The 15389-nt window shown below is 39.2% G+C and overlaps 1 protein-coding gene across 5 annotated transcripts in view; it reads left to right on the top strand.

Annotated features, from left to right (window-relative positions):
• Positions 1–15389, top strand: part of Cd36 (CD36 molecule (thrombospondin receptor)) — a 117184-nt gene that overhangs the window by 80629 nt on the left and 21166 nt on the right. For 2 of the 5 annotated variants that reach the window (XM_005377199.2, XM_005377200.2), the window contains 2 exons: positions 9793–9891; positions 10354–10549. In XM_005377199.2, coding sequence (XP_005377256.1) covers positions 10430–10549 — 120 coding nt within the window. In that variant the 5' untranslated portion in view covers positions 9793–9891; positions 10354–10429. Of the gene's footprint in view, positions 1–3733; positions 3925–9792; positions 9892–10353; positions 10550–15389 lie in introns of those variants that run through there. The other 3 variants (XM_005377201.2, XM_005377198.2, XM_013510592.1) reach the window with 3 other exon arrangements.

The raw sequence follows: 15389 nt of genomic DNA, 5'->3' as shown, positions 1-15389 counted from the left end.
TTCTGAAGATTGTAGAGGATATCAGAAAATGGAAGATATCCCTTGTTCTTAGGTAGGAAGAACTAACACAATGAAAATGGCCATATTCCCTAATTTATTATGCAGATTTAATGCAATCCCAATTAAAATACTAATAACATCTCACATAATTAAAAAACGTTAAAATTCATTTGGTACCAAAAGAGATATAGAATAGCAAAAACAGTTCTGTTTTTTTGGTACTGGGAATCAAACTCAGGACCTTGTGCTTGCCACACAGGTGTTTGTGCTACTGAGCTATATCCCTGGCCCCACAAAAAGAATTCTGGGCAACAAAGGCAAGGCAGGGAGCATCACAATCTCTGACTTGAAATTATACTACAAGCTACTGTGATAAAAGCAGTATGATACTGGCAAAAAAAGAAGCAAGGATTGATGGAACAGATTAGAAGATGTCGAAACAATGTCAAACATACTCAGCCACCTTATATTCAACAAAAAGCCCAAATAGATTCACTGGAAGAAAGATATCCTCTTTAATAAGTGGTACTAGAAAAACTGGCTCACTACATGCTGAGGACTAAAACTAGACCCATGTCTATCACCATTCACCAAACTAAAATTAAAATGGATTAAAGATCTAAATATTAAAACAAATACTAAATCTACTGGAAGAGAAAATAGGTAGAACTCTCGAAGACATAAGTGTAGGCAGAGACTTAATGAACAAAACCCCAGTTACACTGGCAGTACTATGAAGAATCAACAACTGGCCTCATCTTATTAAAGTTTTTGCACAGTGAAAGAAAGAAATCAAGTGGTAAAAAAAATTTGAGGTCTATCTCATAAAGGACTGGTATTTAGAATATATAAAGAACTCAATCTTACCCCATAAAAAAGATCCAATCCAAAAACGGGCTTCTGAAATGAATAGACACTTCTCAAATGAAGTAGAAATGGCAAATAAGTGTGTGAAAAAATGTTCATCTTTGGTCATTTGAGAGAAGCAAATTAAAACAGTGAGATTCCATCTCACTCCAGAAGGTTTAGCATCAAGTAATCAAGCAATAACAAATGCTGGAGGGGCTGGAGGGAAAATGGAAGTGTTCTCCACTGCTGGTGGGAGTGTAGACGGATGCAACCACTGTGGAAATCAGTGAGGAGATTCCTCAAACTGGGACTAGAGGTCCCATTTGACCCAACTATTCTTTTTGATATTTTCCCAAAAGAATTAAAGGCACCATGCCACAGTGATATATGTGCACTCATGTTTACAGAAGCACAGTTTGTAATAGCTAAACTTGAATAGAGCCCAAGTGCCCATCGGCCTATAAAAAAACAAAGATCTGGAGTTTTGTGCAATAAAGTTCTCTTCAGACACAAAGATATACTTGAGACAGTTCTAGGTATATGGCTGCACCTTGAGACCATACTCTTGATAATACTGAGAGACTCACGAGTGTGTGAGTGCTGGTGGATACTGCTGCCCCTAAAACAAACACTGGTGTGTGTGTGTGTGTGTGTGTGTGTGTGTGTGTGTGTGTAAGCAGCATACTGCCAAAGAGCCCGAGACCACACAAATGCATGGTTTCTTCTACTTTAGGGATATTTGTGATATTGTATGTGAAGTTGCTCTGATAATCTATACATACAAATGTATACACCTAAAATCATAGCATTTTGAGAAAATTAAGAGACATCAAGCATGCAGAAAAATCAAGAACCTATGAATGTAGGGTAACCCAAGAGAAAAGAAGGAAACATTAAAAGAGAAAAGCTTGTGAAGTAGAGGTTCACACTGAAAGCATAGGAGAAAAGCATTATTTGGGACGTAACCTAACAGTGTTTAATGTCTTTTAATTGAGTTTTTGCTAAAATGTGGTTTTACTGCACCTCGTTTTATTCACTGTCTTTCCCCATCCTCCTGTGACTGCCAAGTTTTCCCTGAGGAGTTATTGAAAATGAGAGAAAAAACAGGCTCGCCGCAATCTTGGATCCTGTCCCGAAAAGATTTTTAGTCCTTAGTATACATGGAAGAAGCTGCTCCAAGCCTTCTACATGAAGCTTGGGGAAATATCATTCTTAGCAAATTCACTCCGCAAACAGGGCAGCACCACATTAACCAAGGGAAGACTGCAAGTGCAGGGGACGTTAGCATCTCTCTGGCTCTTTGCATCTCTCTCCACAAAAGGAGCCGTTCTGGACAGCAGAGTCCACTGCCCACTGTAAGACCAGGGGTCCCAAAGCCCACTCAGCAACTGCGCCTCTTTAAGTCTGAGAACGCGAGGCCTAAGGGGATGTGATATTATTTTCACACTTTAAAAATATTTTGTTCAAGCCAAGGCCCAAGACAAGGCAAATTGATGTTTTCTTAAACTTAAATTTTTGTTTATTAAATCAGTTTTGGCTCTCTCTCACTGCAGGAATAGTCTCTTCAGTCTGGGACTATTGTAATGTTTCTCAGTCTTAAAATTTGTTTTGCCTATAATTTTTTTTTCTTCCTTGTGGAATTTAAGTAAAATTCTCTTTCGCAGTCCCCCTTTTTTAATTTAGTGTCATCAATCAGCTGAGTACTGGTTTTGGCTAGCAATTAGTATTTTCTAGCCATTTCACCATAGTTTGTCTTGGTCTAGTTACATTTTTGCCTAAATATTTTTGCTCTTTTCCCGTACTAATTTCTCATTTTGCACATAAGCACAACTTTCCCAATAGTTATGCTGTTCATACTATTTTCTTAAATTTCTTAGCATAATTTAATGGTGATTTTATTTTTTCCCCTCTTCTTGGAGAGTGAGGGCACATTTGTAAACAGTTCAAGTGACAATTAGGGCAGCCAGCTGTGTTCTATGGCTCGAGTCAGATACAGATCTGTGCCTGGTCCCTGAGAACCCCTGCACAAACTGAGGAGCTCCCCTACCAAGGCTTCTATTGTTTTAGACTTTTAATGCAGTATTTTTCTGTCACCCTGTCTTTTGATTCACGTTTGTATCATGTTAGCCTTCTGTAGATCTCGCCTGTGTGAGTCTGAATTTCCTTGTACAAATGGGGTCTAAACACCAAGGACATGTTGGAAGCACTGTAAGGCCCTCTGCTTCGATTAAGTACAACATAATTTCTTTAAAAGTGACTGAAGCATATACATTTATAGTGAAAGTTCATCCTCAGTAATTCAATTTAGATCTTTTTTGATAAGTCATATCTTGGTGGTGGAAGTGTAGGGGATTTATTTTGTAGGAGGATTTCTCTGCCCTGTATTTTCTGTACAATTCATAGACAGTGATAAACAGTCATGAACATCCAGCTAGAACAATAAGCTGTTTCTTTTTTTACCAGTCTGTTCATCATTCTTGTGGATTGACAGAGTTTAGAGTTGATTTCAAAATCGTGAGCTCTAAGTACTTTCCCACTTCAGCTGCACGGTAGGAATGAAGCCTTTCCTAACTTTAGTAGATCGGCGCCTTCCGCTCAGCCGGGACCGGGAGTGTGGATATCACTATGCTCTCACTTCTCCTCCCACCCCCGTCCCTGCTCAGCATCTGCGATTGCGATTGTCTAGTAAAACGGAATATACCAGGGGTTGCTCAATAGTCAGTTCCTTTTGTTTCTATGGCCTCTGCCTTACTTGGATGGGAAAGTGGCCAAAAAAAAAAACAAAACCTTGCAAAAGCTGCAGTACTGAACATTTCAGATCTAGGTAATGGGTCCTCACCAGACTATAAATAGTCCACTGAGTCTGAGTTTGTCTTTTTTTCAATTCCCGTGGCAACAAACCGCACGCTAGTTTGACGTTATAGTTTTTTTTAAGGCGTATTTAAACTGTCACACACATCAGTAATGAAGATTTCAGTGTAGCTCTTTCGGCAGAATATCATTGGTCCTGTTAAGAATGGTCTGTTCAGAGTATTAGACAATTTGACTAAGAATTCCTCCTTACCATTCTTCAAGGTAAGTCATATACGACTTTTTTACTTTAAGAAAAATGGAGATTTTTCTATCTGCTGCATAATGAGAAATGACACTGAAATATAAATACTCCTGGGAATTTATATAATAAGGAGAACAAGTAAATAACTTAAAATTTCTAGGCTTTCTTTAAAATTGTTTTTTTTTTTTTCCAAGTTGTGACTCTTGCTATATTATGTTTAAATGGTATTAACCCTAACTGGGTTCAATGGCAAATGACATTTCACTTCTTGGTGCTTAACATTGTTTATCTAGAATCATTTATTAATATTTAAAATGATTTATAAGCCAATTTGGAGTTAACAAAACTTTCACTTTATTCTTAGTCTAAAGTAAATATAATGTACAAATAGCCTATGATGATCATTATGAAGACAAACACAGTGAGATCAGATTTGGGAATGTCGCAGCTCATGCCCACCTTCCCTCTAGCGTGCAGTTACTGACATTACTCTGCAGCAGCCGCCTCAGCTTGTTCAATTTTCAACCTGAGCTGTACAGTTCTGGGCAAACTTGATTTTATGCACATGTTTAATACAGTATATATTTTGAGTTTGTACTTTTAAAGCACTCTTCTTTAATGAACAAAAATTGTTATTTTGAATGAAGTATATCAATTTTATTCAATGAGTGGAAGTTAGCATAATTAGTATAGTTTAGAAACAAAATAAAAATAAACCAGAATTAATGGTTTGACAATTAACACAGTACAAACGTAAGCAAATTTTTTCTAAAATGATGGCCCTGAGTCTAAGTGGAGGAACACTTGTCCTGTATAAATTAATTAAAGGCTTAATAAATTGTAAGTCAGTTTGTAAATATCCACAAATTGCATAAATTTTCTACAGAAAATAGAAAAGTTTCTGGAATTACCAAGTAATACATGAAGACATTTTGTGCAGATTTTCAGGGCATAGACATCCTTTACTATATAGTTTTAAGTCAGGAAAGTCTTGTGAAGTTGAAAATATTGCTTTAAGTATCTTGGCCTGCAAAAAACCAAGTGAAATCTTCAAATATTATTCCTATGGAGAGAATCTATTGGTCCTTTGGAGTTTGCAAGAGGAAAAAAATAAGTAGAAATCTTTTAATCTATCAGTCATACTGAACCAGAACAGTTAACCAAATACAGAAGCATGTGATAGCATTAAAATTTCCGGGAGAAATATTAAAATTACAATGGGAGGGGACTTGTGCAGACTGTACTGAAAGTTTTGGAATTTATCTCAGAAGTTATTTTGTGAAAATTTTGGCCATTTTCATCCAGATTTATTTGAATCCTATGTGTTTTGCTTTCTATTTCCTGTAATTTTTTTCATTTAATCACAAATGTTTTAGTTCAGTGGACTAAGCTAGGGTAAAAACTTGCAAATGGTCTTGTTTTAAAATAATGCTATCTTTCCACTTGATATTTTAGTTTTATATGTGTGCATATGTATGTATTGTATATATCATTGCATTTTACTGTTTTATGAATAGTCCTTCCTATTTGTGTAAAAGGTACACATTTATTTGATTTTGCAGAAATAACACTTTTTTGAAACAGCAGTTGGCTGTTAAGAGTTTCATGATATGCTATCGATAACATTTCAAAATAACATTTCTGTGGTGGGAGTTTTCATACATGACTTGATTTAACCCTTGCAACCTCATTTGAGATGTAATAAACTCAGAAAAATGACCCATGGACTCCCACACGAAGGCCCAGAAGTGAACTCATACTTTTTGACTTCAGGCCCACAATCTTCACCATTATATATAAACCATTACTGAGAATTTTGGGTAAGGAAGGGAAAAAAATAGCATTACTATCTAGGCATCAATGATTTCAAATGGTTCTAGATAATCCTATTTAAATGAATATAACCAAAGAATTACATGAAGCACATGGTAACCCCTGCTTTGTCACTCTGTCAAAGACAGGCTTCATTTTAAGTATAATATATGAAGTGCTAGGTCTTCATTGCATTTTTAAGATTTTCACCAAAGCAAGCTTTAATTATAATTGCATGAAGTGTATCATGGTCTTATATTACACATATCCAGAAAGGTTACAAATGCTCAAGTAAGCCAAAGGATTGGTAACTACGGTAAGACAAGATGATGGAGACCTCCTATCATCTTGGGGCCCAGGGGCTGACTCAGAGAACAAGGCGTTCTGCTGCTGCTTGAGTGTAAGGCTGGCCCTGCCCCTTTTCTGTCGGAGAGGCCTTCGGGGAACTGTCTTTGCACATGGAGACAGTGTGCAGAATGTAAGTTGGAAGAAGTCTGCCTCTAAACAGTGTGCATAGAGTGACCTACCAGCTCCCTGTTCACACATGATGAATCACACGACTTAAATGACCGGTTCAAGCCCATTCCTTCAAGCCTGCATTTGAACATATGTCTTACTCCTGTCTAGGGACCCATGGCACAGAAATCGCACATAGAAACGATGTAAGGCCACACCATGTAAAGGAATTTAATATATTTTAAAAACTGACTCCTATATCCAACTTAACCTGTTGAATTAAAAACCCCTGGTAACTCTGGGGTTTTATTGGCACAAGATGTGGTTTTTTAGGTGAGGAGTCTGTATCCAAAGAATCCCACTTGCATGGTGGAAACAGATGTGTGTGGTCTGGCTCTCTAGCCTAAGCAAAATCAGAAGGAAGGCGGACACACAGAACAGGAAATTGTTGCTAAACACTGGTCAGTGAAAACAATACAGGTCATGATACTCATTTTGGTATAAGTGACCTGGAAATCTGAACTTTTTCTCATTTTCTAGTTCATATCTCAGCAATCATTACCTTGGGCTGTGTCTCCTGAGTGGAGTTTCCCAAGGAACATAGTTTTAAACAGAGATGGGAATTATTAATAGACTCTCTTGGGACTGCGCTGGCGTTCTATGTGCTCAGCCGCCCTCAGGCTTTACAAAAGAGGTAGATGCTCAGCTATCGTGGCTTCTCCATGCAGTGAAGAAGGGAGCTTCATTCAGAAATTTAGTATAGAAACCCTTGTCTTTTGATCCGATAGAAAACAGAGGCCTATATTTCTCTCAAAGTCAGCCCAAAGGACTAGAAAGGAATTCTACAAAAGCAATCCCTTTATAATACTATAGAAACTGGCTTCAGGGCAGCTGATCTACCCATAAAATCAAGACAGGCGTGTAATTAGTGAAATTGTAAAAGATGCCCTTTTACTTTCTCTTTTCTACCTCAGTTTAACTGGGTTACTGTAGGTACAATTATCCTGTGCCTTATAGATTGGAATGATTTAATCAGGAAGTATTGCAGTCATCAATACCTGGTCTGTTTGTTATGAACCACAAACAAGCACAAAGTAAAATTTGACCTAAATTTATCAAATAAAATCACTTATTTTAATAGGTAAGACCCTGTGTTAAGAAAACTGAGTGTGTCACACCCACATTGTGTGTGCCTTAATACCGTAATGTCAGGGAAAACTGGAAACCAAGATGGACACAAAAGTGGCGATGATGGAAAGGTGAATATAAAACTGCTAAACATAGTGCACTGTGTACACGGAACATCTGTGTGCTCAGGCATAAAATGTTTGGCCCTCTTCTGTCTCAGGTGAATGTATGTAGCAGTATATAGCTTAAGGATACAGTAGTCCCTTGCAGAAAGTCTGGGGTGCACTGATCTACTTAGCAAAGAATGCTGCTTCCATAAAAGGCCAGGTAGATTCACAAATAACTTGTGGCATGGAAGGTAAAAATGGGCAAATAAATGCACATATATCTATTTCATCAGTATAATTGTGATTTTTAAGTCTTTTGTATCCCATGTGTGAAGGTTGGAAATGATAAGGTTGCATAAACCTCATTGAAATTTATACAGGACATCAAATAACTTTCCAAAACAGAGGACTAAATATTTGAGCTATATGTTCTTACACAGATTCACTTTATAGTTAGGAAACTAGCCCCGGGCACAGAATTTCCTGTACCTTTCTGCGAAGCTTCTAAAGCTTCCTGTAGGTGACGAGGGAGAGCCTGAAGCAGGGGTAGAACCCAATCAGGGCATCTCCGGGTTGTCATCACCATGATGTAATCGTATCCAAGGTGACTGCTGGTCTGTATAAGAACGAATTGAAGTGCTGGCTCAGCTGTTTCGTATCAGACACTCTGATCTCATCCTAGCTCTCACTGCACACATGAAATCAAGCTATGGAGAAACGCAGAGCTTTTCCTGTTCCTTGCAGAGGGTGGCCAGTCCGTGGTTTCATCTCATCTCCTGACCTCTGATCCCTTGCCCCAGATGGGCACCCCTTTATTTTGACTGCTACCTAAAGTGCAACCTGCGGATATGATTGGTTTAGAACATACAGCAAATCAGAACATTATTTTCTACTGAGCAATTACTACGGTTGCTTAAAAGATTGTTTGGAGACAAGTTTAAGGCACTTTATCGTACTTGGCGAAGGAAGTTCTATTTGACATTCAGTCCTTATCAGCCTTAAGAATCTTGTTCTGTTGGATTCTGACAGCCCCAGCCAATGCCACAGGAGGGAATGTGTTACGTGAATCGAAGCAGGGAGTCATTGTGCCACTCCATCCCAGGCAGCTAATAAAAAGCCAGCTCCTCTCGCTCAGTAAGACGAGGAGATTCACAGGGAAAACAAATCACTTTTGTGTTTGTTTCCCTTTTACTTGTAAACAAATGTGCAACACAAGGGAACTACTCAAGCTCCTTATCAGTGCTGCAGTGTGCATGAGTCTGTGGATTCATTCGCAGGATATCCTAATTGTAATGGGGGGCAAGTCAAAGGAAACCCCGAGGAGTCATAGAGAATAAATAGCAAAATTGCCAGGAGAGAACTTGTACCCCTTAGGTTTCCATATTTGAGGGTGAAGTCTTACTTTTATGTTCTTGGCCATGCTGGTGATAGTTCTAAAAAATGAAATGGTTGCCCAAATAGGCACAAATAGTAATTAAATGATAGGAATAAGACTTCTGTTACAAGAAAGCTGCCCACAGAAAACCTGAGGCCATGACAATCATTTTCTGTTTCCCTTACTGAGTTGGCTATGTTTTTTGGTGCATTTTCCTGGTCTACAGCGTCACATTCACTGCATGTTTCCGTTGGCCATGTGCATGCTGAAGTAGAGAGCGTTAGTTTGCAAGCTACGAAGCATGTCCTTACTGTATCAGTGACAGGTCAACATCATCATTAAAAAAATGACATTAGAATCAACATAGCTCAAATGAATGTGTTTCAGTATTGAGCTGATGTGATATATTACTTTTATTACTTCAGGATCCATTCATTCATAGTTTGTTGTTTTTCTTTTGGTACCAGGAATCGAACTCATGACATTGCACTTGCCAGGCAGGTGGGGATTTAGCTCAGAGCTAAATTGCAGATTGTATTTTCAGTATTTATGTAATAACCATCTCTTATACAATGGTGTAGCACAAGTAAGATGAGCCAGGTGAAATATAACCAAACACTAGTTCATTTAAATAAAATTGGCCTGAGTCATTCATCATTCTGTATAACAAAATATATATATATATAATGTATCAAAACAAGTGAAAAAGCAAACCTATTAAAACAAATCACCTTCTGCATTATACATTTTCTTAATTCTTCTCTTAGTCGGCCTTAAAGCCCATGACTATAAAATTAAAAGTAAAATGCACTTTACTTATAACTTACAAATGAAATGCACTTCAGCTCAGCGTTTTCCGTACTGCTTATAACACATTTCAGCCATCAACTTTGTATAGAATGGAATTTTCTTCTAGCAGTTTATGATTATACTGATATTAGACAATGTCCTAGTATTAACTTTCAGACAGTGGATTTTCCCTACTTACTCATGCTTTCTGTTTTCCTCAGGTAGCTTGCAAGTGATTAGAAGGACTGATTCGTCCTGACATTCATTCACTTATTTCTTGTGAAGCCTGTGCCGTACCTTGCTGGTTCTTCCTGAATAAGGTATAGTAAGAGAAACCTTTCCGTTACTGTACTTGTTTAGCATTGGAGCAGAGAAGCCACCAGCAAGGGCCCTTGCCCTGTGCTGAAGCCCTGACTGGGTGGAGATGGTTATGCTTGGATGGAATGCGAGATAGGAGACAGAGGCAAGGACTCATTCCAGGCAGAGGGAAGGTATAGAGGGAGAAAGCCCAGAAACCTGGTTCTCCTTCTGTAAGACTTCAGTGTGCATGCACATGGAGACAAAAGAGCATACTTCCGAAGAAATACTCTCCCTGACACTATTTCTGGTATTGGTAGGTAGGTAGGAGCTAGAGATGGGAGAGGAACCTAGAAAGTCAGTTTGGTAAAACAGAAGTATTTATAGCTGGCAAAATGGTCCACTACAGTTTTATGTATCTTTGTACTTTGATCTTTTTGTGACGTTGTTTCAACTTCTGTTTTATGATCTTGTTGTGAATGTAGAACCAGACCACACAGAAAGCACCTCACTCGGAGCTCAGAGTCTGACGCACACGGGCACTCGGGCTGCGGAGGGAAAATGGGCTGCAATCGGAACTGCGGGCTCGTCACCGGGGCTGTGATTGGCGCGGTGCTGGCTGTGCTCGGAGGGATCCTCATGCCTGTGGGAGACATGCTGGTGGAGAAGACCATCAGGAAGGTAGGTGGGCTGCGGAGTGCTGCTGACTGTCTGAATCCTGTCTGGTTCCGTCCTGGCTGGTGCCTGCCATATGTGTCCTAGAGTGGTATTTTTGCCTTCAACACACAAGTAATCGTGAATTGCTGCACTTCTAATGACAACTGGCCAAATATACACTAAAAGTCTAGTGTATATTTAACATGAACACATTTCAGTCCTAAATACAAATAGCAAATATAAATAAAACAACATGTGGCATGTAGGTTGGTAGATATAATTGTTTTAAATTATGTCCAACGAATATGTTGACATGCTTTTGAATGAGAAATAGTAAGAATATTTTGTAGATGGTGTCTATAAAAGTTGCTGTGTTTGTTTAATACTGAGAAAGAAGAATCATGTAGTGTGTATGTATGTGTGAGTATGTACATATACTTATGCAATATGTGTATGTATGTGTCTATACAAGTATTCTCAATGAATATTGAGAATAAGTCAAATATTGAAACAGGGACTTTTGATACACTGGAAAGTTGCTATTTATTATATGTGTGATAATTCAATTATCTTACAAATACTGCCCATTCACAAAGTTTATATTTGACCCAGAAAATACTTTAGGAAAAGATTTCAGGAATATGATATGTAGAACATATCTCAAAATATATCAACAAATTAACTGTAGTTTTAGCAAAAATTAGTGATTTAACAGACAAAATTTACACAAAACTGTTTCCTGTCCTTGTGTATTCTAACTTGAGATGTCTGCAATTGCAATTGAGAGAATATTCGGTGAAATAAAGGAGACACATCAGACAAGCTTAAATATCACATGGCTTATCTGAGAAACCCAAAGCATAAATTTACAGAGCAAATTGAAAGGCAGATAATAACAGGAGAAAGGTGTTCTGTAAATGTGAAGGAGACAAAGACATGGAGTAGGGGGGTGGAAAATTATGTATGTGTGCACCAGTGCCCCACGGTGAAGAATCTCTGAACAGAGCAGGTCATGATGCAGCTACTGAGTGGAATCATTATGCATCACAATGAATGGGATCATTATGTATCGCAAGCATGTACTACTACCAATTTTAAATGATAGAATAAGGGGAAGTAGATCTTCTGATGACCTAAGCTATGGATGGGAAATTCTGACGGCTCCAGAACTTTGGGTAGGGGTTAAACAAATTAAACTGCCAGAGACAAGGGGGGTGATGGACAGGTATTGTTGTGAACAAGGGTGTCGCTGTCCTCACCAAAGATGCCAGATCTGAGCACTGGCGTCAGCTCTTGGCCTTGTCGGGGGTCTGGCGATCAGACAGCTGTGGGAAAGCGCAGCGGGAGGAGCGGGAGAGGTGAGAACCAGTAACTTGCGCTCCGCTTCCGTTGTGGCCAAGGCCTTTCGCGCTCTCACCACGAGGTCTTCCCAGGAATAGGGGCAGGTGCCATCTTATTCTACTGAAGCTTTGACTGAACTGACAAACTGATATGAAGAACTGACTTCAAAACTGACCACTTAGAACAAGTGGTTACTGCTTTCTGATCTTGCTTCAGTTAAAAAGACTAAGCTAAAGTCCTCTGTAGCGTTTTAACCATTGTCTTCCTATTAGAAACTAGGGCAAAGGATGGAAGGCAACCATTCTCAGAGCTGCACGCTACGTTTTCTCATTATCTTTCCTAACTCTCCTATTGCTAACAGCTTGCAGATCTTCAGCCTTGTGTGTTTAACAGGAAGTATATGTGTATGTAAATACTACACAGTGTTATACATCATATTTGTATTAAATGCCTAGGGTTATAAATGCAATCACATTCCCGACCATGGAATTCCCGTGGTTCCCGGCAGAGGCCTTGGGATTCCCTCTGTTCCCACCCACAGAGCAGACCCTTGGTAGTAAGAGGGCCTTGTGCATGCTGTGAGGGGATCTGTGCTGCTTTCCTGTGTCATTTCTGCTGCCCACCTGCATCTCCGGCAGGGGAGAGCACATTTCCTTGTCTATGCTAACGTGCAGATTGTAACTTCACTTTTGAAAAATTCTTCTGAACGAATACTCTCTTAGTGCATACCATTTTAGACTAACACCTCTTCTCAGACATTATCAATGATTTAATACCTCAGTATGGACCACCTGATTTATTCATGTAACATAATGAGTGCATATAGGCCCTTTTTGGATAGACTTTGAGTACAAGTGCTTATTTTAAATTCTTTAAAATGTATCTCTAAGCTCCTGAAGGTTAATGTAAGAGTTTTGAGGTGTCAACAACATGTCTTCCTTACTGTAAGGCTGAAAGAGGAGGATCCTCATGAGTTGGAGGCCATTTGGGGCTACATAGTGAGATCTGATCACAAAACAAGTACAGTAGCGAAAGGCCTTTGGGTAGTGATTAAGATACAGCAAAATGATTTTTTGTAAAATGAATGAATTTTTATTTCAAGTGTAAGATTCAACTAGGCAGAAGCATATCATATAGAAGAAAATAGAGATCCATGAGGCTTTTGAATTGTGAAAAATAAGGAGAATGTAGGGCTATGTGGAGAGAAATCTCCCTGAGATTCAGGAACCTTCACGATGAAGTGGGACTCAAGCTGGAGTCTGAGGAAGTGTAGAAGTTAGAAGTGCAGAGCGGCTGCAGGGCAGGGTCACAGGATGGATTAGTGCAGTGGAAATGTGCACAAGGGCTGTGGAGTGGAATAAAGCACACAGCACAAGAGCACTGGATTAACAAGAGTGCTGGGAAGGAAAGCGGGGTGAGACTTGCGACACTTTAAACACTCGTGGAGGTTTAATTGACGATGTAACATAAAAGAGCAGTTGGGTGTTTGAGGAATACGTTAACAAAACTTGAATTTAGAGAGTGCTATCGTCAAGTGCTTGGCATTTAGTGCTTATTAAAAGGTTCCCATGTAAAAATCCACTTAATCTTCATAAATTGTAAGAAGGCAGAATTTGCCCATTTTATGGGAGAAAGACTTTCCCTCCATTTGCCAAGCCAGCGGTCAATAGGAAAGGAGTCACTCAGGGACGGAGGCAGAGAAGCTCAGACTTCAGCCCACGCTGCTCCTGGCCTGCCCAGGGCTGGCCAGCACTGAGAACAGAGATGGGGAAACCAGCGCAAAGCTGTGAGGTTGCGACTGCTTTCAGGGAGAAGGGACTCCTCCTCCTGCAGGAGGTTCTGCAGAAGAGCCTCTGTTCAGCTGCAGAGAAGGCCAGGCAAATGCTGACGCAGAATGGGCACAGTGGGAGGGTAGACAGCAACCCACTCAGGACAGAGGGGTGCAAATAAACCCAGATGCGCTGCTGGGCCGCCCAGGGAAATGCATGCCCAGGGCACTGGAGAGCAGGTGACAAGTGGTGTGATGGGAGCATCACTGCAGTTCAAAGGTCAGCTCTCGGAGAGACTTGCTCTGTGCTGTGGAGATTACAGATAGGGCCCAAATGTTTTGTTTACTAGAGTTTAAATGCAGGGAGAACACAGATGGATTACTTCAAGGGTTTTGGGGATTTCTTCATAATCAGAGGCAGGGAAATCAAAAGCAAACACAGAAAAGAAAATATTTTATATGAAGAAATCGGGCATAGTGGCGGTGGCCTGTAATCCCAGCCCTCAGGAGACTGAGGCAGGAGGATCACTGAGTTTGCAGCCAGCCTGAGCTACAAAGAGAATTTGAGACCAGGCAGCCTGGGCTACATAGTGAGACGCTATCTCAAAAAAACCCCAAAAAACAAAGAAAGCAAGAAAGGGGTGAGAGGGAGAGAGATAAATAGAAGCCAAAGTGTAAATTTTGAAATTTAATAGGAAACAAGAACTCAAGGAAAGACAAATGTTTTCTGGTTGATGAAAATTATGGCTAGAACATGATCAGTGATTTTGAAATAAAGAGCAAGAGCTAATAGCTTTCTTACCACTGTTTCTAGTGTGCCTCGTAGTAGGTTTGTGCGGACCCAGCAGACTTATATAACCTTTCTAGATGGACTAGAAGTCAAGGGTGTGAGCTGCCTTCACAGTATCACCACCAAAGAACTTTGAAAAGGTCAAAGTCCTGCCATCATTTGAAAAAGATAACTTAAATCTTGATATTGTATCACTTGATAAAATGGTCAGTGACTATTACATAACAGATCATTTCAAATTTCAATTTCCCAATTACCTATAAAACACGAATGAATTAAAAGCTTTTTTCCTGTGAAAGCCTAATGGTTAACTATTCTATAATTCAGTTACGTGGTTATTTCCCTTCCCCCATTAGTTTTTTTTTTTTGGAGCCAGGGCTCTCTCCAGGGCCTGGAGCATGGGATGCACACCATTAACTATGTCCCTCTCTGTATCCACCTGCTCCTGAAGAGAAAGACCTTCTAATAGCTTCTACAAATTGCTTTAGATAAAATAAAGTTAATTGAAATATTTATTAAAACAATCATATCAATAGTTCCTATTTGACCAATGTAACTCATATTAATTTAATAAGATTAAACTATTATCATACAAAATAATTTGTACTTCTTCCAGGTACCTATAAGGCTCAAAAAGAAATAGTTGTTAAAGATACTGAAGTGTAGCTTACATTTAATGATATAAGATGGGAATAAGAAATAATAAAAAAATTTCATATAACACTATATAACAGTGAATTAAATAAATGCTGCAGGTATTTTCAGATAATTACAAAAGACAAATGTCACTTAAAAATGCATTGAACATTGGACATGGTGGCACATGCCTCTAATCCCAGCACTTGTGAGGCTGAGACACGAGGCTTGCAGTGGGTTCAAGGCCAGCTTGAATTTTGTAGTGAGACCCTGTCTGTCTGTCTGTCACTCTCTCTATATAGATATAGGTATATAAAAAAAAAAAAAGA

Source organism: Chinchilla lanigera, unplaced genomic scaffold (assembly GCF_000276665.1).
Source record: "Chinchilla lanigera isolate Chin_1 unplaced genomic scaffold, ChiLan1.0 scaffold00009, whole genome shotgun sequence".
In the NCBI taxonomy this organism is placed as follows: Eukaryota; Metazoa; Chordata; class Mammalia; order Rodentia; family Chinchillidae; genus Chinchilla; species Chinchilla lanigera.
Note: the sequence above shows the minus strand (reverse complement) of the source record. Positions and strands in the feature narration are given on the sequence as shown.